At 37.9% G+C, this 21,721-nt stretch overlaps 1 protein-coding gene across 1 annotated transcript; it reads right to left on the minus strand.

Annotated features, from left to right (window-relative positions):
• Window positions 1-29: 29 nt before the first annotated feature.
• On the minus strand, window positions 30-20,812 carry LOC104000944 (E3 SUMO-protein ligase SIZ1). Its single transcript, XM_009423107.3, has 16 exons — window positions 20,413-20,812; window positions 18,004-18,084; window positions 17,415-17,457; window positions 16,403-16,481; window positions 16,140-16,299; window positions 15,427-15,560; window positions 7,980-8,045; window positions 6,392-6,479; window positions 5,909-5,984; window positions 4,758-4,831; window positions 4,247-4,354; window positions 3,527-3,688; window positions 2,791-2,895; window positions 2,628-2,708; window positions 1,373-2,546; window positions 30-660 (listed from the first exon to the last, which is right to left on the minus strand). The coding sequence occupies exons 1-16, from the start codon at window positions 20,434-20,436 to the stop codon at window positions 527-529; spliced, it is 2,589 nt and encodes an 862-aa protein (XP_009421382.2). The 5' UTR covers window positions 20,437-20,812; the 3' UTR covers window positions 30-526.
• Window positions 20,813-21,721: the final 909 nt, after the last annotated feature.

The raw sequence follows: 21,721 nt of genomic DNA on the forward strand, positions 1-21,721 counted from the left end.
CACGATATTCCTGCAAGAACACCAATTCATCGTGAAATTATGACGTTCTATAATTTCTAAGGATTCGTGGTATGTCAGTTACATGAGCAACTTTCTCTTCAACTGCCACCAAAATCAGATGGGCACTTGAATTTGGACCAACTAAATCATACAATTACAGTACATGAGCCGACCCAACAATATGGCTTACACCAAGGGAAGGCATCCCTCTCTCCTATAGAATCTAATAGCACAACTTGCTGCAGCCACACATTGGGCTTGCAATTCAGATTAAAAGTTTCGTGTGAGCCTGGTGCAGATGGAGGCCAATCCGTGGATTCATACTGCAGTTGGCAATTCCAGCAGTCTTAGCTAAGCCACTTGCTGCTGCTGCTGATGCTGTGCTCAGGTGATGTGATTTCTTTTTCATATCAAGACAAAGATTGTCTGGCCTTATTTTTACCCAACATGCTCATCAGATACAAAAGCAGCAACAGGCAGGAAATGCCTCCTAGATATTATAGTAACCTGAATTCCCACTTAACCACTAATCAGAATCAGTATCTATTGACAGATACAACCGAGGCCTGACAGACCGTGGCTGGCCAGGAGAAACAGACCTTTGATTTTTTGAATTTGCTTTCTTGCCTTCATTATTATTCATGCTCAACAGCAAAGAAGCTGCATGCACAAAATGAGAAGATAGGAATTTAAAGCCAAAACAAGATCAACCATAAGATATGCTAAAAGAACTTTGGATCACTTAGTAGACAAGATTATGAACAATGCAGAATTAAAATAAAAAAAAATACAACAAAGTAATACAGTCATGTGAAAGGCAAGACAGAAGTTCAAGTAATAGTGTGATCATACAAAACTAATTTCGGAAATTAAAAGACAAGATCGCATTCCAAAAGCAAATGATATCGATTAATTGCCTTCATAATGTCTGCTCATATGGGGGCTTATCTTTTAAGATAGGCAAAGTGCACAATTCATACGGCAAAATAACAGGACCCTATATACTGTCCTCAGCATTTGCCAACCAGGAAGTATAAGCTTTTTGCACAAGTAGCTACAGGACCACCAATGTTACTATAATTAAACCACTATGTGAAATGTGAAAAAGTACCCATACTCTTCCAAGGAAATTGCACCTTTTTAAAGTTTATTTTCATGTCATACTACATAAAGTGTAACTTTTTGTAAGCTTAAGGATCATCCAATGTAGAACTTTCGTAGGTTAATTTTTTAAGCAATATAAAACAATCACTTGCAAACTCTAGATTGCAGAATAATAGATGTCTCTGCGATCAAAATTGATTTAAACATGACACTGATATAGTCATTGGTATAAAAGAGACAAAATTAGCTATAGTGAGAAGGTACAGACCAGCATCATCTAATAAGTCCATTCGAGTCTCCTTTGATGTGACCTGTTGTCTTGAAGTCAATCCATTTGATGGCACAGAGTCGCCATGACCTCCGCCAGCAGCTAGTCTAAGAGATATCCAATCATCAGAATTGATCCCATTCGGTAGATCAGTGCCGTCAATCAAGTCATCCTGAAGGGTAACTCCAACTGGCTGATTAGGAAGAAAAATTTGCAGAGAGGGATCATCATTTGCAAAAGCGAGGGGATTATCAACCAAGCTTCCCTGCATTCCAGTACCAGTATGACAGTTAGAAAGATCTGGCACTCGACAAGTATCTTCTATGTCATTAGTTGGTGTCAAACCATAGTCATTGACCGGTGCACAGCCAAGGGAACTATGTGTATCGGCTAAAACATCTGCGACCTCTGTTCCAAACAGTTGAAAGCCAGGACCTGACTGAGGGCATGTTTGCATTGGCCAGATTGGGATCCCAAATTCATCAGTATTGTTAAATAATTCAAGGAATGAAGTTCCACTTGTCTCTGGACCGGTATTTTCAGAGTATCTTTCTGAAACCCCAGGATGGTTGGGAAAAGGGATTGTATCATTACCAACTGGATGACTGTCATATGCAGGTTCAGGAGAAATTAGAGTAAGATTATCTTCATCAGAGTCACTCAAGAAAATCACATCTGTATCTTTTACGGGTGCAGGACTTCTTTCTTGAACCCCATATGTTGGATCAAGATTGAGAGAGAAAGAATCAAATTCGTGGCCATTGTTCAATGACAAACCCAAAGTCCCCCCAACATCTTGATTTACACTTGGATCTTCCCCATCTTTGTAACTTCCAGTCGCGCTACTGCTCATATTTATTAAGTTCTGATGATGATTGTCAAGCCTTCCAAGAATAGGACTCTCAGAGGACAGAAGCCTACTGTCTTCAAGTCTTCCATTTAGAGTTGGCTTCATTCCTAAATCCAGACGTAAGCGCCTATCTGAAGGACTTTTCTCATTCATATATCTTAGATTATCCAAGTGAGGTTTTACGTCTGCATCTGTAATAGCACATAGAGTACCATCAGGCAAATGCCATTTAGAAAGATCTGCAGATTCAAGTTCATTCTTTACACGCCAAGTGCCATCAGGCTTCACATCGATCTCAGTTACATCTTCTCCACAACTTTGCAACTGTTACCACCATATGAAAAGAAAGTGTTCTTCAGTATGTAAATAAACTGAGTAACAAAACAAAGCTCTAGGAAGACCTACCATAGAAGAAATACGATTGAAGTATGGATCAATAATGATGTTCTCAAGGGAATAGTTCTTAAGGCATATTGGACATTGCCACTGCATGAAAGCAAAAAATTTAACTGAGCAACAACAGAGAAGATAACAGAGGAAAGAGAAGGCATCGTGGAATAAGCATAACCTTCCGAGACCGACGGTTAAGTTCAACAAAAGTTCCCAGATCGAAACAGCCCATGTGAACACAAGGCTTGAACCTGCCTGCTATTCTTATCCGAGATCCACTCATCTGCAAGTATATAATGAAAAGAAATCAATTGGCTTTCTAAGAAAGCCGAAAGTCGTGAAGAACTAAATTTTGCTCGTCTGTCATTAGGTGCATGGGACATCAGGAGAGAGACTCAGCTTGCTGACATTTGTACTCATGCAATAAAATATAATCATAACATGACAAAGGTCACACACAACAAGCACTTTGGATCAAAATTTTGTTAACCTTATTCAGTTCAAGACATCAAATCATCTGCTGGACAAAAGTTTCATATTTTCATGTCAGAATTGATCAACTGGCATGGATTGTTTAGAGACAACACATAACGTAGTGTTCATGGGTGCTAAACATTGGCTTCTAAAAGAGTTTCTCCTAGAGGATTGTTTCCCAAACTAGGTCTTATAACGATAACATCTGTGATGTTGAGTTATAATGATAATTATGAAGACCTTGATTGCATGGATTATGTGATCCTTTCCTATGTTACCTTTTATAATGAGCATGTCTCAAGGTCAACTTTGTTTCAGATAGCTAAACTTCAACTTAATGCCTTCAGTACACAATCCAATTAAATTAGTAGCATGTGCATGCTGTCCCACAAGTTCTGTTCATGTTTGATATAATAATGTTGAACCAAACTTCCACTTACCGGGCAACGAAGATTCACTGCAACAGATTCAGCTACCACTTCTATATCACTATCACTATCTGCATTCTCAGTAGCAGCTCCACCACCAATGCAACGACAAACACGGGCAAGAGCATCCTGAAAAGTCTCACCTTCTGCTTCCTTCGGCACCAGACTAAGAACCTAAATGAAGAACTAGTTGCTTAAAACAAAAACCAATTGATTTAACATCAAAACCACCAAAAAAAAAACAAAGAAATTGACATTCAGAAGTTATGATAAAGACTGCCTCCTTCACAACTGATGGAACTGCATAAAAAATCATGTCATGAAGAACAAGCGACATCTGAATCAAAAACATTCTTATCAAAGTTTTCTGATTATCATACATACTGTTCACAATCAAGGATGCTAAATGAGTTGAAAGGTGCAGCTGTGCCTTCTTGTAGATGTAATCTTATAAATGTAAGCAAGTCACCAATACATATAAAAACGTCTTCCTCCTTCTACATGGTTCCTATAACTAGCAAAATAATTATAAATATATATTACCAAGATGAGCACAAAAAGTTCTAGACTTTGTCTTCAATGGATACCTAGCTACTAAGTCCAATAACAGAATGATAAAGCAACTAGCAACCACTTAAGTAACATCTGAACAGAGGTGTATTATCACCAATGAACAATTTGACTCCAGATAAAGAAGTATGTTACTAAATATAGTAAATACAGCAAAATTACCTGTGGAACCGTGCGTCTCTTTGCAAGTCTGATCCCAAAACAGAATATACGAGCATCACACCTTGATAAAACAATTTTGTTAATTCCTTCCTTGCTAAATGTGGTGATCTGAGATGACAAGTCAAAGAGCAGGAAATAAACGAGTTAAATATGGGGGAAGAGCTAAAATAAGCAAAAGGAGTGCAACCTACAGAACTAGGAGATTTCTGGCATTATATTCAGGTTGCTTGTTCTCTAAAAATTTATTGACTTTCTGGATTCATGATTTGGTGTTCAGTAATAGCAATTACAGAAAAGAGAAAAGGAAATTTTAATTAAAGATATCCAATTACCCTAAACAGAGTGGACATAATTTTCCATGACAATGACAACACAAATGATTGCAGAAAGAATATTGTAAGGCTCAAAATTCAATGAAATTAAAAATGCATTGGCTGCAGGGCCAGACTAAAAATTCTAGCTAGTACCAATTAATACAGATTTTGCAACACAGAGAAAACTAGGAACTAACCACTGGACCATCATCCCGACCATTGATTCCCAACAACTGTGAGCCTGGTCTAGTAACCACTCTGACTGAATCACCTGTTTAGCATATGGAAGATATGCATATATAAATAATTGTCAATATCTAAAGTACACAAATCATCAAATCTCTATGAAAGTAGTAGTGTACTATTTTAATATAAATGCTAGCAGACTAAATTTTACTACACAAAAAATAGTGTATGCTTAGTTGATCCATGCTTTTGAGTCATGGTATATGTAAACCTACTTGGTCACTTACTTCATAGGATATGTTGATCTTGGGTCTTACCAATCATTCGTTTTGTGTAATTGGATCAGGATGTACAGTGGTAGATAAGTCTAAAAACTCTGAACTAGGTATGTCTTTAATCGTTTAGTGCTTTGTCGTATTGAGCTTTTCTTATTGATCTTGTAATAGGTCCATAACAATTAAAATGAACAATACTTATATAAACTTAGATCTCAAATTAAAGATGTAGATCAGAAAACCCAGCAACTTGAGAGACAACCATGAAACCCAGATGTGGAGTCTGGAACGAGGTTCAAGGGGGGGGGGGGGAGGGGGGGGTGTGTGTATAACAACCACAACAATTATGGGGCATATCCATTCGAACTTTCATCCTTATAATAGAGAAAGCTTAAGAGAATTCACAAGTAACATAATATCTACAACTTCATAGAAGGCTAAAGGGAAACACAACAAAGCCAACTTTATCAAACTTGAGTGACCGCTATGAATCCTTCTAAGATCATCTCTATACATAATAAATTTTACTACTACCAAGGCTCTATGAATAACACTTCTCAAGTCAGCTCTGAACTTTTTAGTTTGGTATATTTTATATCCAATCATGACTGCAAGAAGGAAGCAAAGTCTGGGTTTTGTGGTTTGATTTTGAACACCATAGGCAGGAAACAAAGCTACACAGAGAAGCAGTGACTTGTTTTCTACTTACTAAAAAGAATGGATGAGATGGGAAAAGGTGCAACATTCAAATGACATTGACATCATGCCTCCAAAATTCAGATTTATGAACCCAAATTTAATAAAGAATTTATTAAATATAATACTGACATAACATGCTATGAAAAAATCTAGATAATACATCCTCAAAGTGTGGTAATCTTCCATACCATTGACTTGCAATTCTGCCTGCTGGGGCCATTGCATTCTAAATGGGACCTTATCATTGAGTAGTAGACACCAAACCTGCATAGGATCAGACCATTAAAATAGATGCCCAGTAATTTACTGCTTTGCATGAGTAACAGTACAAAGGCTAGTTAAAATGCTAGCTTGCACTAAACATAAGATATTGTATTCCAGGAGGAAAAAATGTAAAATAATTCATAATTTCCGTTCACCAGTCATTTGCACAATTTCATGGATTTGAAGTTACAGTTGACAATTCAATCTTCACAACAACTAACAGGCAAATAAGAGAATTACACCAAGCAACAATGCCAGAGAATAGACACATTAAAGAAAACAATTTATGATTTTTTACTCACATGAATTCATCATTTATTACCAAAGAGATGTAAATTTAAAAAAATGCATAGCAACATCTACTATATGAATCATTATCAAACAGAACATGAAGACTTGAAACAAACCTGAAGATCATATTCAGGTCTCTGTAGCAGTTCTTTATCTGATCTTGACAACTGAAATGTCCTCTCCACATTCTGCACTGTAATTGTGCTGGAAAGATGTAAGCATAACCACCACAAAATTAGCAAGCAGGAAATGTTCAAAAAAATATGTTTAAGTACATGATAATATCAATATCAGATTTGCACTAGTAGTCATTTCACAAAGATCAACCAATTAATATGAGAAAATTTCTTTCAGAAATTTTATCAGACAGTTCAGCGTGGTTACCGTGGTAATCCTAAGAAAGACTGCCAACTTAAATATGTACATATTGTTAGAAGTGGAAAAACTAGCACAGATACTCCATATCAATAAACAGCTTCACTAGCCAATAGACCAAAAAGCATGATATAAAAAGCTGCAGATCCTAAAAAAACAAAAACACTTCTCAAAAACACTCATGAGTTCTTAGAATTCTTCAGTTCACCAGTGTATCAGTATATACCAGTTTGACCAATGACCGTTACTAGACCATATGGCTCAGTTGGTATACCACCATACCAATCCAACAAGATGTCGAAACAAATACCAAACAGAGATTGTAAACCTTGCACCAATTAACTCTTCTGTCACAAATTTGCAATCAGCAATATTCACAATACTTATGCTATTAATAGTGACAACAAAGTTTTGCAACTCTTTTGCCATCCGAGTGGTACGTAATTAATTGGTTAATTTTGTGACCTAGGTAAACAATATAGTCTCTTTGCTTTCAGAGATAAGACTGTACCTAGACCTAACCTAGGATTGGTGGGAGCCTGGTGCATTGCACTGTTCTTTTTTATTTGTCTTCTAATACTTTCAATTCTATTGACTAAATGTGCATAATGCTAGACTTCATCATGAAAGGGTGTCTGTACATGCTTTGTTCTTCTCATTTTTATTTTCTGATTCTATCAAAATTTAACCTCATTTTATTACTACAATTTTATGTGACTTCAACCTTTGAAAATGTTTCATTATTGAGATGCCCAAGCACAACTCTAGACACTCAGACATTTCAACATACGAGGAAAGTAATTTAACAAACAAGAAATCTTTTCATATCCTTATTACCATGCAGACACAAGGGAAAAAGGGGTGAGGGCAGAGAAATGTAAATTAAAATTGTTAGGAAGTATTAACACGAATTGTCAGACTGACTGACAAATCAATGTTCCAATGAAGGAGCTGGGACTCCAAGAAAAGTTCATAGACCTTACATCTACACTACTCTGGAATCCTTCCATTTCAGTTGAAGGCATTAAATATCAAATTCAAGACAGGACAGATTGCCTACCTCAGAATTCTTTGTTATACAATTAATTTCACATCTACATTCCCTAAACCTCAAATATTTAGACACATACAGTTTGACAAGCTTCGCAAAATTCAAATTAGACAACAGAATCAGAAAGTCTCTATTTAAGGCAAAATTTTCAAAATTCAAGTAAGAATATATCTGAGGGAAAATTGTTGAACTGTCATTTTATTGATTGATCTTAACATCAGAAGCAAGCATATATATGTTCTTCAACATAAACAACCAACGATGATATGAGTACTTACCCATCAGCTATGCCAGAATACATAAACTTTACAGGATGCAATAGATGCCCCATTGTCACCCAGAATCTGCATGACATAGTTGATACTATCATGGTCAAGTAATTCTAGATACGAAAGCGAAGAACAACAGTTAATAGACAAATAAAGAAGCCTACTGATAGATCCTATACAGGACCAAGATGATATATATTAATATTTGATCTTAACCCGGGTTGAGTTCATTATTTCTTTTTCAAGGGGAATGGACTTAGGATTTTTCATGCTCACAGCCTGACTTTTCCTCATGCTGCCGCCCACCCTCCAGGTACTACTCTTCCTCTTCTTGTCCTCCTCCCCCCTCTTCTAGATAGTATGCACACAGGGAATGCTGTAACCTGTGCCGGAGCAACTGGTATATACTGATTGGTGCCAATCTACTGACACATGATATGCCGGTACCTACAGGTGTTTCGAAGATGAAGAAGGAGAAGAGGAAGGTATCATGGAGGAAAATGAGGAGGAAGAAGAGGAAAGAAGAGGGAGGGATGTTGGAGGAAGAGGAGAAAGGAGGAAGAAGAAGGAAGCGGTGGAGGAGGAAGAAGAGGAGACAATGGAGGAAGAGGAGTAACACTGAGGAGGAAGGCAACGATGAATGTTAACGACGGTGACATCGGATGGCAACGGTGAAAGGCAATGACGGTAGTGCCAGTTCTATGCTCCCAGCGAGAAGAGGGCTCTAATCTAAATTTTAATTTTTTTATTGGATTGGACCGGACCACCCGATATGAGAGAGTTCTGCATACTGATCCATGCCTGGATCAATGTCTACCAGCCGTTTTGTATCAATCCAAGCGAAACAAAGAAACATGAGTATGACATACCAACAAACCATATGTCAATATGCTGGTTCATACCAGTCGGACTGATTCTAGGTGCCAACTTTAAATCTTGATTTTAACCATTGGGAAAGTGCTAATTATATTTCAACAATGTATAATCCTTTGAAACTAAAGGTTTACAATTAAGGCTAAGATCGAATATATGAGATGCAATTTTAGTAATCCTAAATATATGGCTTAGTTGGATGGACAAGGAATTTCAATACATTTTCAAGTATCATAGATCAATTATTCAACCAGATAGAGTGATTGAGGAAGATATTGTTCATAAAATAAAAACTAGATGATTAAAGAGGGACATCAGGAGCTTTATATGATCACATAACTTTTAGACTCAAAAAAAATATAAGACATTGATTAGGCCAACAATGCTCTATGGATCATTAAGAAACAATGTACACAAAAATGTCTGTACCATTATGTTAGGACTCTAGCTTGGAGAGTCCTAATTGAGAGGGACATTCATGTAGGAGGTGTTTTCTTAGAGAAGAATTAGGAGTTGTAAGGGAATAGGAGTCTTGACTAGGAGTCCTATTAGGAGTTGGTTAGATGTAAGAGTCTTAAGTAGGAGTCCTATTAGGAGTTAGGGTTTAGAAGCCCTATAAATAGCCATGTATTCCTTCTCTTTTGATAAGCAATAGATGAATCTTTTCTGCAGCCTTTGAGCAGCAACTTGGAGGGAGGAACCCCTATAGAGTTCCAAGGAGGCCGATCCCCTAAAGAGATCAACCCCAAGTTTAGAATCTGCAAGGGTTCTAACACCTGGTATCAGAGCAGCGTTCTTGGCGTCTCGCTGCCCTTCCACAGCCATCCATCAACCCTCTACAACCATCCAAAGCAATTCCCACAATTGCTTAAAAGATCGTCACCGAATTCCGCCATCATCTCCACCACCGCGGATCATCCTTTGATCTCCCCGTGAATTGCAACAGGTTCTGGTTTCCTACCTTACTGCTGCTGCAATTTAGTTATCCTTATTCGAAAATCAAAAAAAAAAAATTCGTTCTTATATTGCTGCATAAACTTTTCGTCACAAAGTTTTCATCTCTACGACGAAAGATACATTGCAGAATTTCAGCCGCATAGCACCATCTGTTTAATCTTGCTACTGTGCTTTTTCTATCCAAATTTCTACGAAATTTTTATGACATCTTTGACACTTCCTAACAGTATATTTCCCTTTAGTTTCATCAAAAAATTCTCAATATAAACTACTGATCTTTTATGTCCAATCTGGTGCACTTGAATTGCAAAATTCAAGCCGCATAGCACCATCTGTTTGATCTTGCTACTATGCTTTTTCTATCCAAATTTCTACGAAATTTTTATGACATCTTTGACTCTTCCTAACAGTAGATTTCCCTTTAGTTTCATCGAAAAATTCTCAATATAAACTACTGATCTTTTATGTCCAATCTGCTGCACTTGAAAATCTATGCTGCAGAAAATTTCAGCTGCATATCATTGTCTTAACCCATCTATTTGCAATCTTTTTTGAATGAAATTTCTTATAGACTTCATATATCATCTTGGCTTCCATCTAAGATTGATCTATTAAGAAATTCATCTCTAAAAATGATTTTATGTTGCTGCAAATTTTCATCGTAGCCCGCTGAAATTTTTCGACGATAATTCTGCAATTGCAACTTACACCAATTTCTTAGCTGTTATATTGCCAAAATTTTCTTGATTAAATTAGATATCCTTGCTGTCATATAAACTGTGATTTTGCTATCAATTCCCTCCTTAATTCTCTCAAGTTTTTGGTGGAAATTACGTCGAGAAACCGTTGTTTCTTCGACGACAATTCTACTCTTACAAGATAGCACATACTTGCTGCAACTTCCACGGATTTATGTCAAACATTTGCTACCATCTACCACAGATCCAAAACTTTCATCCACAGCCCTAAAACTCTACTAAACTATACCCTCAAACTGCACCCAAAACAGCCACAAAACAAGCCTAAACCGCAGCCTACATCCACCAATCCACCAACACTTTCGACCATCACTTCTCTCAACCTATACATGCCTTTAACCCAATAGCAAAAGAGAGATTTTAACATCATTGATTTGGGGCCATATACTATGGCATCTAAGGAGGCAATCAATGCTAAATTCGAAGCCTTGGAGGCGCGAATGGAGGATAAGATTCGGACGCTCTTTACCGAACTCAGATTGGGCCGACCACTAAGCCCGAAGAAATCATATCAAGGAGAGAGCTTTGCCCAATCACACCAAGCCCGAAGAGATGACTTCCAAGGGAGGGTAGGCTCTATGACCAACCCCAACTATCCATGCATGAGAGTGGACTTCCCTAGATGGGAAGAAGGAGACCCGATTGGTTGGATTTCGTACGCGGAGCGATATTTTCGGTACCACAAAACCGCGGATGTATCTATAGTGAAAATTGCAGCTATACATCTTGAAGGGGATGCTATACAGTGGTTTGACTGGTTTGAACATACTTATGGAGTCCTTTCATGGCGACAATTCAAAGAAGAACTGTTGATTCGCTTCAGACCAACCGATTACGAGAATATTGACGAACAACTAGCAAAGATCCGACAAACCTCCACCATTCAGGAGTACCAAACCAGGTTTGAAAGGTTATCTAATCAAAATCATGATTGGTCTCAAAAACAGCTATTGAGGACCTTCATTGAGGGCTTGAAGCCGGAGATCCGAGGAGAAGTTAAAGCGCGACAACCGTACACGCTTATGGCAGCCATCTCTTTCGCACGACATCAAGAGGAGCAATTGAACCATGAAGCTCGGAGGACTAGGGTCGCTCCTCAACCAGTAATATTGAAGCCCTCAGCCCCCCCTACTGTCGACCAAGTCCCTGCACCAAAGAGGTTAACAGGAGAAGAGCTTCGGGAGCGATATGCGAAGGGGTTATGTTGGCATTGTGACGAGCCGTGGAGCCGTGAGCATCGCTGTAGTAAAGGAGGACTTCTTATGATTGAATCGATAGAAGAAGAGGTCATTGAACATTCAAAAGAGAGCCTTGAACATGAAGAAGAAGATGCGGAAGAAGAGCCACAACCGACTGACGTTACAGTACACGCACTAGCCAGCTACTCAAACCCGCAAACGATGAAAGTTGGAGGCCTTCTCAAACAACAACCGATCACTGTTCTCATCGACACGGGCAGTACTACTAACTTCCTATATAGTAAGCTTGTTGTTCGGATAGCATTACCTATCGAGAATCGCTGCAGGTTCGATGTTAAGGTCATCAACGGACGGATTTTGAATTGTGATCGTAGGCGCCCGCAGGAGAAACTATTGCTGAAGGACCAAGAGATAATTGCAGATTTCTTCCTTCTCCCTCTTAACAATCATGAGGCCATGCTCATAATTAAATGGTTGACGACATTAGGTGATATTTTCTGGAATTTTATGAAACTAATTATGAAATTTTACAGTAAGGAGAAACAGGTGACATTGCACGGGAAACGTGGGGGCGACATAACAACGATTTGCACACAACAAATGGAGAATGTTTTGCATAAAGCATGCAGTGGCTTTTTGGTACAACTTGAGCAGCAAACTAAGGGAGAGCCAACAGAATTTGAAGATCCAAATCTACTTCCTTTGCTTGCTGAATTTTCAAATATATTTAACGAACCGCGCAACCTACCTCTTACCTGTCGGCATGATCATTGTATAATGATTCTTCCAGGCAAATCTTCAGCAAATGCTCAGCCATATCAGTATCCACATCTCCAGAAGGATGAAATAGAAAGGATTATAAAAGAGATGCTCGAAATAGGAGTTATTCGGCCAAGTTGCAACCTCTACTCTTCGCCGGTGCTACTTGTACGCAAGAAGGACGGAATAAGGCGAATATGTGTTGATTACCGAGCTCTCAATGGCATAATCATCAAGGACAAATACTTTATTCCAATAGTAGATGAATTGCTAGATGAAAAGGAGCACAAATCTTTACAAAGCTGGACCTTTGATCCGGGTATCATCAAATACGAGCATGCGAAGAAGACATACGGAAAACCACCTTTTGAACACACAACAACCACGAATTTTTGCTTTCTTCAACAAAAGGTGGAATATCTTGGACATATCATATCAGAGGAAGGTGTGGCAGTGGACCCCTTCAAAATTGGAGCAATGCAAAACTGGCCGACCTCGAGAAACATAAAATTGCTACATGGCTTTCTGGGTTTAACAGGCTACTACCGCAAGTTCGTGAAAAACTATGGAAAGATTAGTGCACCACTTGCTTCCTTACTAGAAAAAGATGTCTTCCAATGGTTGGACAGAGCCTCCGCTGCCTTCGACAAAGTTAAGGCAGCCATGACGACGACGCCGGTGCTAACACTACCAGATTTCAACCAACCCTTCATTATTGAGGCCGACACATCTGGAGTCAGAATTAGAGCCATTCTCATGCAAGATGGTCGACCACTCGCATACACTAGCAAGGCATTATCTCCCTCCGATCAAAATATGTCAACATATGATAAGGAGATGCTCGCCATTGTGCGCGCAGCAACGAGGTGGAGATTGTACTTGATCAGGCGATACTTTCAAATCAAGACCGACCATAAAAGCCTAAAATATCTCTTGGAGCAGAAGATATCTTCCCCCGAGCAGCAAAAATGGGTAACAAAACTTCTTGGATTTGATTTTGAAATAACTTACAAAAAGGGGAAAGATAATGTTCTTGCAGATGCGCTTTCGCAGCTACCCGAGCAAGTTGAAGTTTCGACCGTTTCACTTCCGACCAGCGACTTCCTTGAGGATATTAAGATGGAATGGCAGGAAGATTCAGATACTAGTAAGATTATAAAAAAATTGGAGGAAGCACCAAGCCTCATGGCTCATTACAATTGGGACTCAAAAGAATTACACTATAAGGGACGCATTGTGCTTGTGATAAATTCTACTTGCATCTTCAATAGCAAATTTTGGACAAAGTTATTCTATATGCAGGGTACTAAATTGAAAAGGAGTACGACATATCACCCACAAACCAACAGCCAACCGGAAGTTTTAAACATGTGCTTGGAGACAGCCCAAAGCCACCCACCAAATATGACTACCCAAAGAGAACTCCAGACCCAGCGAAGTGCCATTATTGATCGACGGATCGTGACTCGACGATGACGACCCACTAATGAAGTTTTAATACAGTGGGCGAACCTACCAATAGAAGATGCCACTTGGGAGAACTATGACGACTTGAAGATCAAATTCCCAGAATTCATGAATCATCAGCCTCGAGGACAAGGCTGATTTGAAGAGGGCGGGTCTGTTAGGACTCTAGCTTGGAGAGTCCTAATTGAGAGGGACATTCATGTAAAACTGTTAGGACTCTAGCTAGGAGAGTCCTAGTTGAGAGGGACATCCATGTAAAACTGTTAGGACTCTAGCTAGGAGAGTCCTAATTGAGAGGGACATTCATGTAGGAGGTGTTTTCTTAGAGAAGAATTAGGAGTTGTAAGGGAATAGGAGTCTTGACTAGGAGTCCTATTAGGAGTTGGTTAGATGTAAGAGTCTTAAGTAGGAGTCCTATTAGGAGTTAGGGTTTAGAAGCCCTATAAATAGCTATGTATTCCTTCTCTTTTGATAAGCAATAGATGAATCTTTTCTGCAGCCTTTGAGCAGCAACTTGGAGGGAGGAACCCTTATAGAGTTCCAAGGAGGCCGATCCCCTAAAGAGATCAACCCCAAGTTTAGAATCTGCAAGGGTTCTAACACATTAAGATGAGAATGAGGAAGTGGATGTGCAGTCGATGAACAATTAAGTGTAACTTCGACTAAGGAAAAAAAGAAAGAAAGTATCATTTACTATGGTGTGGACATGTGTCATGAAGATCTATACATCTCATAGTTACAAAATGTGAAATATTGCTATTAATAGTACAAGGAGTTGGCAAAAGATCCATGTAGTCAATCTTAAATAGTTGAGACATTACGACTTGTTATTGGTGTTGTATATAATCACAACCTGTTGAATTGTTATGGATATCTAGCCAATTAGCAAATGGTCATAATTATCATGTTCCAAAATTTATTGTATGAAACCAAGTTATTCATATTAGTCACAAGCAAATGGTCATAATTATCATCTTCCAAAATTTATTGTATGAAATCAAGTTATTCATATTAGTCACAAGGTATTAAGTGGTTAAGAACATACATTTGCCAATACATTTAAGAACATTATCAGCCAGATCAAAAGGTAATTGGGCATGCATTACACAGGACCAGGCAGAAAAAGTAAAGAATTTTCACACTACAAGAAGGGAGATAACATATTTTGCAAAGCCTACAATTGAACTTCAAGTCATATGCAACAAAACCTATTAATTAGAATGAAAATCAGCGCCTTAAGAAAAAGAAATGTGATAGTATAACACATCTGCTGACACTATCTGCAAAAGGCCAAGCAAACATGCATTCTATGGATTGCAGCATGTGCATGTTAACAACTCAAAATATTAGAGAACATTGGCAGCCCATTGTGGAGGATCAAATATAAATTTAGTATAAACCAAAACATTCAAATAACTACAAACAAGGATAAATATGACATACGGATCTGCTCTATTGATTCTGCACATTTCACAATAGAAGTGAGATGGAACTTCAACAGAAACACCCTCCAAAGGTTTCTCAGGTATAATTACACAAGAAATATGTTGCCAAACTCGACACTGAGGATCTTCACACTGCAATAAACAAAAATTAAAATTTTCATTATGCAAAAGTGGAGATAAAAATAACGCAACTAAAGCTCTAACATTTAGCAAACAGTTGTACAAATATTCATCTGAGATTGGGATGAAAAAGGGATCATCAAAAGAAGTTAAACTTTCTAGGATCATTACTTCTTCTTTTTAGTTGTATTTCTTGATGCATTGTCTTGTAGCAAGGCTAACAAATGAATGTATTATAAAGAATTGATCTCAGATTCACCCTAAAATAAAAGTTCCAGTGTAAGCATATGAGTAATAACAACAAGAGATCATCAAATCTTTTAGCCAAAGTAACTGATGGCATAGTTGATGATTATGGCTTGCATTGATGAAATATTAGTGATATCACAAAGGAAATGATCATAAGAAAAGAAATACTATAAAGCAACAGATTTGACAATGTACATGGAAAAACCCAGATGGATAGAAAGATTGTAACACTACAGGAAATCCTTTGAATATTACCATGTAAAACTTATTTAAATGGTTTGCCAATCTCTAAAACTCCTAAAAATAATCAAGGGCATTAAAAGACTAAAGAAGCAGAACTACCTGAACCATTGATTCAGAATCTGATGATTTCCCACAGAGGCAGTGAACCTTCATGTCTGGCTTATATGAATCAACTTCTTCTTTGGGTTTCACATGAGGGAATTCTGAACCACTGTGGCTTTTAGATGCTAAGTCTGTAGCACCAGGATTTTGCATTTTTCTGCAAGGGATAAACAAAACAAAGTTTACTGTAATAATCCAGAGTTGCGAGTGGCTTATCTTAAACATCAAGGCAACATAAACAAAAGAAAATGTGATCTCACCTATAAGTATCATCAATTATTTTTGCTACTGCTTCTTTCCCTATAAAGTTTCTCCTTCCCCAAACCTGTGGCTTGTGAACTGTGAAATAAGAGACAAGTGATAAGGATCTGATGCAAAATAAAATGTGGGAGCTAATATACAAACAGAACAATGTACAGACACTGCCAATAAAGCAATGAAACAAGATTAGAGCATAACAGTTGGCAATAACTTACATGAAATACGTATCCAACTTGTATAAAGCACAGAGAAATATGTCAAAACTAAAGAACATACAACTAAGATATCAGTGCTACAATGTTGTAACAAAAGAAAACGAGACCAGGTCAGATGCACTAACTCATGAAGGACAGGAATAGCCACCAAGATTCTCAAGAATACATAAGCATCCAAGACAATATTCAGAAAGCTTAGGAAATTTTATTCGCAAAGAGCTTTAACAACAACAGAACGTGGAAAATGTACTGAGAAGCTGATAAAATATGATGTTGATGAAAGACCGAGTATAAGGTCAGAACTCATCTAACTCTAAACAAAACCACATGGCATACAGAAAGCGAAAAAAACAGCAGCAACAACGACAAAAAATTAAAAAAAGTTACCATAGATCTTAGTCCAGGAATCAAGATCAGAAGGTATTTATTATACACCAAGTGCCAACAATGTAGCCCAACAAAAGGAAACCAATTAAATAAATAAATCTATAACAGGGAACTGAATACTAATGCCTGTTTTGACTGACTAATTTACCAGAAATATATCTAATGAAATAAAGCATATACCAAAGTCACTATGTGAGAAAAGTTACTAAAGTTGAATTATGTAATTCAGTTCATGGATGTCCAAAATTCCACAAATATAAACTAAAAACAAAAACAAGCCTGATATGCCAACCATCTTTAAGTTTTCCTTCCTATGTGCCAAAAGAAAATTATGACAGGCACATTGTACCAAAGTATCTTTCAAGATCAAGTATGATGAAACAGCCAATTAATCTGAGTAATGGAATACCTTGTTCATCTAAAAGCAACGCTAAAATTCTGTCCACAAGATCCTGCATAACAGAACATCAGAAAAATCTATTTAAAGAGGAACAAAGAAGAACCAAATGCAATGATATAAACCAAGAAAAAGAACAGGATTAGACTAATAAGAAAACAAGATTTGCGTGCTGGCATGGCTGACCAGGAATAAACACAAAAAAAATAAGACTAACTATTTGGATAGCAATTGTTGTATACTGAACAATTATAATAAGAAAGATAACACAGTTCTTATAAATTTATAATATATATTTGACATGAGAATACAAAAAAGCATATAGTAAAAAAAATGCTTTAAGTCTAATAATTAATATCAAGCTTAATGGAGAACACTTCATAATCCAAATAAGTTACAGATTAACACACACGGAGATTATAAATAAGCAGGACAAAGATGTAAATATGCCATCCGTAAACACGCAACAAATCTCCATCATTTGTGGCACATAAAGAGACACCTATCACAACAGAGCCAAGTTCGCACATTTATGACATTCGGAATAAAACAACTCAATGGTACTCAAAAATTAAAAGTATCAAAGAGAAACCACTCTTACCTGCTTCTTCCCTTGCTTTGCCAGACCAAGTTGAGTTAAGACATCTTTAAGCTCTTTTATTCTAAAGTATGCCAACTTATCCTGACACAAAGTACAGAGACATCAAAAATATAAATGTAAACAGGAAACTTTTACTGCAAGAAATAAATATTGATTAATTAATACAGAGATAAAGAAATTAACATGTGTCTCAACTGAAAAAGAAACTCCAAAGTCAAAACTTATACTGTTCCCTCAGTCCATGCATACACAGGTAGCTACCATAAAAAACACACCACTTAAAAAGAATAACCAACATAACATCCTTGAAAGGTGTCGACTAACCATGGCCTGTTATATATTAAATTAGCTAAAACCATAATCCATAAAAGAATTAGAGGATGGGAATGTTGTGGATTAGAATGGCCAATCAAATGCGATGAATAACTTACCCAAACATAAATAAATGTTGTGGATTAGCACAAAATTTATTACAATTAACTTAGTTCATGGCTACAATCTATATAAGAATAAGATACACCACAATTATCTAAGCTCAAGTATTTAGGTAAGACATATAAATCTACACATAGAAGATAAACATCACTTATACATGTTAATATGTCTGATTATAATTATAATTTTTTAAGACATTATATGGTTTGGATGAGTATCGCTTACATGTCACAAGATGCTTCCTGCCTAAGCCATAGCACAAGCAACTAGGTGACACTCCATAACAAAAGCAAACTAGGTAATAGATCCAATCTATAACACTACAATGTGATGGTCTACACCTTTGATTTGTTACAAGTAATTATTGCATGTCTCACAAATTCAACAAATTGGCAACTTAATCATCTAACTAGAGAATTAAAAAACTTCAAAATTTTGACATAGACTTACTTTTATGATGGCCGTGCTTGGGAACACATTTGCCTATATTGTGCATTTGGAGAAAGAAATTTAAGTAAATGTGCAATTGTGGAATGCTTCGAGTGTTTGATAAATAATAGATGAAAATTATTTTTTAAATATGCATTGATGTAAATGTTATGGTAAGATTGTACTTCAAAAGTCCATTGAATATTATCTGATAAATTTATCCTTCTAATATTATAATATTTTGTTCGCAAGTGTTAATAAGTAAATAAATAAAATAAATATATGAATGTATGTAATCTTACAAAAAATTTCATATGGCTAAAATATATAATAAATAAAATATAAATATAAATAAATATAAAATAATCTTTAAAAATAAATAAATAGAATTATATCTTATAAAAGACATAAATCATTTTGGTTTCTTCCTAAATTATGTTGGCAATCTTGTGATTTTGGATAATGATAGCGGATACTTTGGGAATTTAAAAAATTATATTAGCAGCCCGCAAATGCTGAAATGCTAATGTTACCCTGTGGTAGGATCAGCATTTAAACATTTGCAATGCAGCATCCAGGCCAAATGCGAATTGGAAAAAATTTACCAAATATCAATTCACATTTAAAATGTGCATTGGGCCCTCGAAATACATTTCAAATGTGTTGTCAAATACACTCAACAGATCTTGGTAACAAATTTGAGTCAAGTGATCCTCCCTAAAACCTACATTGGTGGGAACTCGTCCACTGGGAGTGTCCTTTTTAATAGAAAAAGTGGGCACTTTGCAAAAATGAACTATGTGTTAACAATCAATAGGACTGACATCTTATGGAATAGCGTGAAGATAAAACATTTCACTGAACTCAACCTAAATTATAAAAATGTCAGTCCGAAAGAGCTCCATAACTTTTAAGGATAAGAAGCTCGCTGATTATCAAATAACTATAACCTACTGTTACCAGCCTGAGATTTCCTGCCAGAAAGACCAGAGGCACTGTTACAAGCACCTTGAAGATATTACTTCACACTTTGGACCAGGAGTTGGTAATTATGTAGCAACAAAAATTCTCGTATGGAGTATGTATCACCAAACAAACAAGCATAAGAAGAGCGAAGTAGAGAGGAAACTTAAGAGTTAAACGAATTCACCAGAATTAAGCACAGTAAAACTGCTAAAGATATAACAGGCAGCCACCAAGAACCATTAGCACCACCACCGAAATCTAGTCTAAAGGTTTTAGAGGCTAAGAAGTCAAGAATATAAAATTTACACAAACATCATCTACTGAAGCGCTCAAATGGAATCAGATAGCACACTTCGGACAATAATTAAACTGGTCAAAAAGAATATGAAGTCACTATATCAGAACATGCACAAATTTCCCACAGAACTCCAAATTCAAGTTCAATTCTGACTGTGAGCTCCTTATTCCTCGTAGGATCAGTCTATTCGTCATCACAAGACATCTCAATCGTGTCCTACAGATAAATAATAGAAAGGAAAGTAATACACAATTCAGAAATCATGAAAGAAAGGGAGATACCCGACAGCTCGCGACCAAATCCATCGATCCAAGACCTTCCACGTGCACGTCAATCAACACCGAGAAAACCACAGCCGCCTTCCCAATTGACCAAAACCCCGACGCCGAGGCTCGAAATCATACAAAATTCGCTCAAGTAAGAACCATGGGAGCAGATTCCTGACCAATCCAACAAACGAGGAAGCACAAAGCCGTGGGAGATGCCTCTATGGATAATTCGGGCCGGAGATTGCGTGGCGGAGAAGGAGCCGATCGATCTACCATAGATCGGGGTGGTGGATCGACGCGAAACCTAAGTGGAAGAGATCGCCGCCGCTGGTCGCAGTCGGTGGTCGAGATGCGCGAGCTCTCTAGAACTCGATGAAGGGCGACGCAGAAGAGGGGCGAAGATGGTCTAAAGGGGTGGGTTGGGGTGGCGGACCTGGCCGGCGCATTCAAATCCGGTTTGTTGCGCCCGGACGAGTCCGCGCCATCGCGTACGTCTCTTCGATGAGCGATTTTTTCTTACCTTCCTTGCACGTCCCCGCACGACCTACCGACCTCGGGATTGGAGCTAGCGATGGAATGACAGGTGAGTCGATGGCGGCCCCGCTCGCTCGCCGCACTGCAGAGCGGGGCGGGGAAGCGGGTGGGTCGTTAAGGGGAGGGCAAAAACATTTCCGTTGGAAGATTTTGTCTTTTTGCGGTCAATATATAATATTTCTTTTGGCGTGGCAAATGGGGCGGTAGCGTACGGTTCGGATGGAGGGCGTCGAAGACTTTCGCATTCGGATTCACTGATGCATACGGCGGGCAGAGCAACGAGATCGTGTGTGCCAGCGTGCGTGCCACCCAACACGGGAACGGCGTTCGGCCCAGCCCGGGCCGATTCAGCTCGGAAAGCCGTGGACGGGTGATGTCGCGGCTGAACGGTTGGCCCCCGGTCGGTCTCCACGTACGGGCTGCATCGCTGGCCGGTGGAGCCCATCTCGCATCAGCCATGCATAGACACGTCACCCAGGATCGATTTTTGCGGATGCTAAACGTCCAAAAGGACTTCGGTGGTGAGTTGGTTACTCACAATCCACGCGGTGTCCAAACGGGTGGGTTATCTTTTAATGAAAGCCGAAGTGTAAAGTGTCACAAATCTTCGGTGATCTCATTCTAAAAAGACTCGCGACCTACCATGACAAAAGAAGGTGCTTCTTAATACAAAATTGATATAGGTGATTTAGCCACTAATCAAAGAAATAAAGTTAAATCCATAAAAAAATATATCTTTTTTTATTCTCTTTATGCAAACCAAAAGAAAAGGGAGCATACCATAATA

Source organism: Musa acuminata, chromosome BXJ3-10, assembly GCF_036884655.1.
Source record: "Musa acuminata AAA Group cultivar baxijiao chromosome BXJ3-10, Cavendish_Baxijiao_AAA, whole genome shotgun sequence".
Taxonomy (NCBI): domain Eukaryota; kingdom Viridiplantae; phylum Streptophyta; class Magnoliopsida; order Zingiberales; family Musaceae; genus Musa; species Musa acuminata.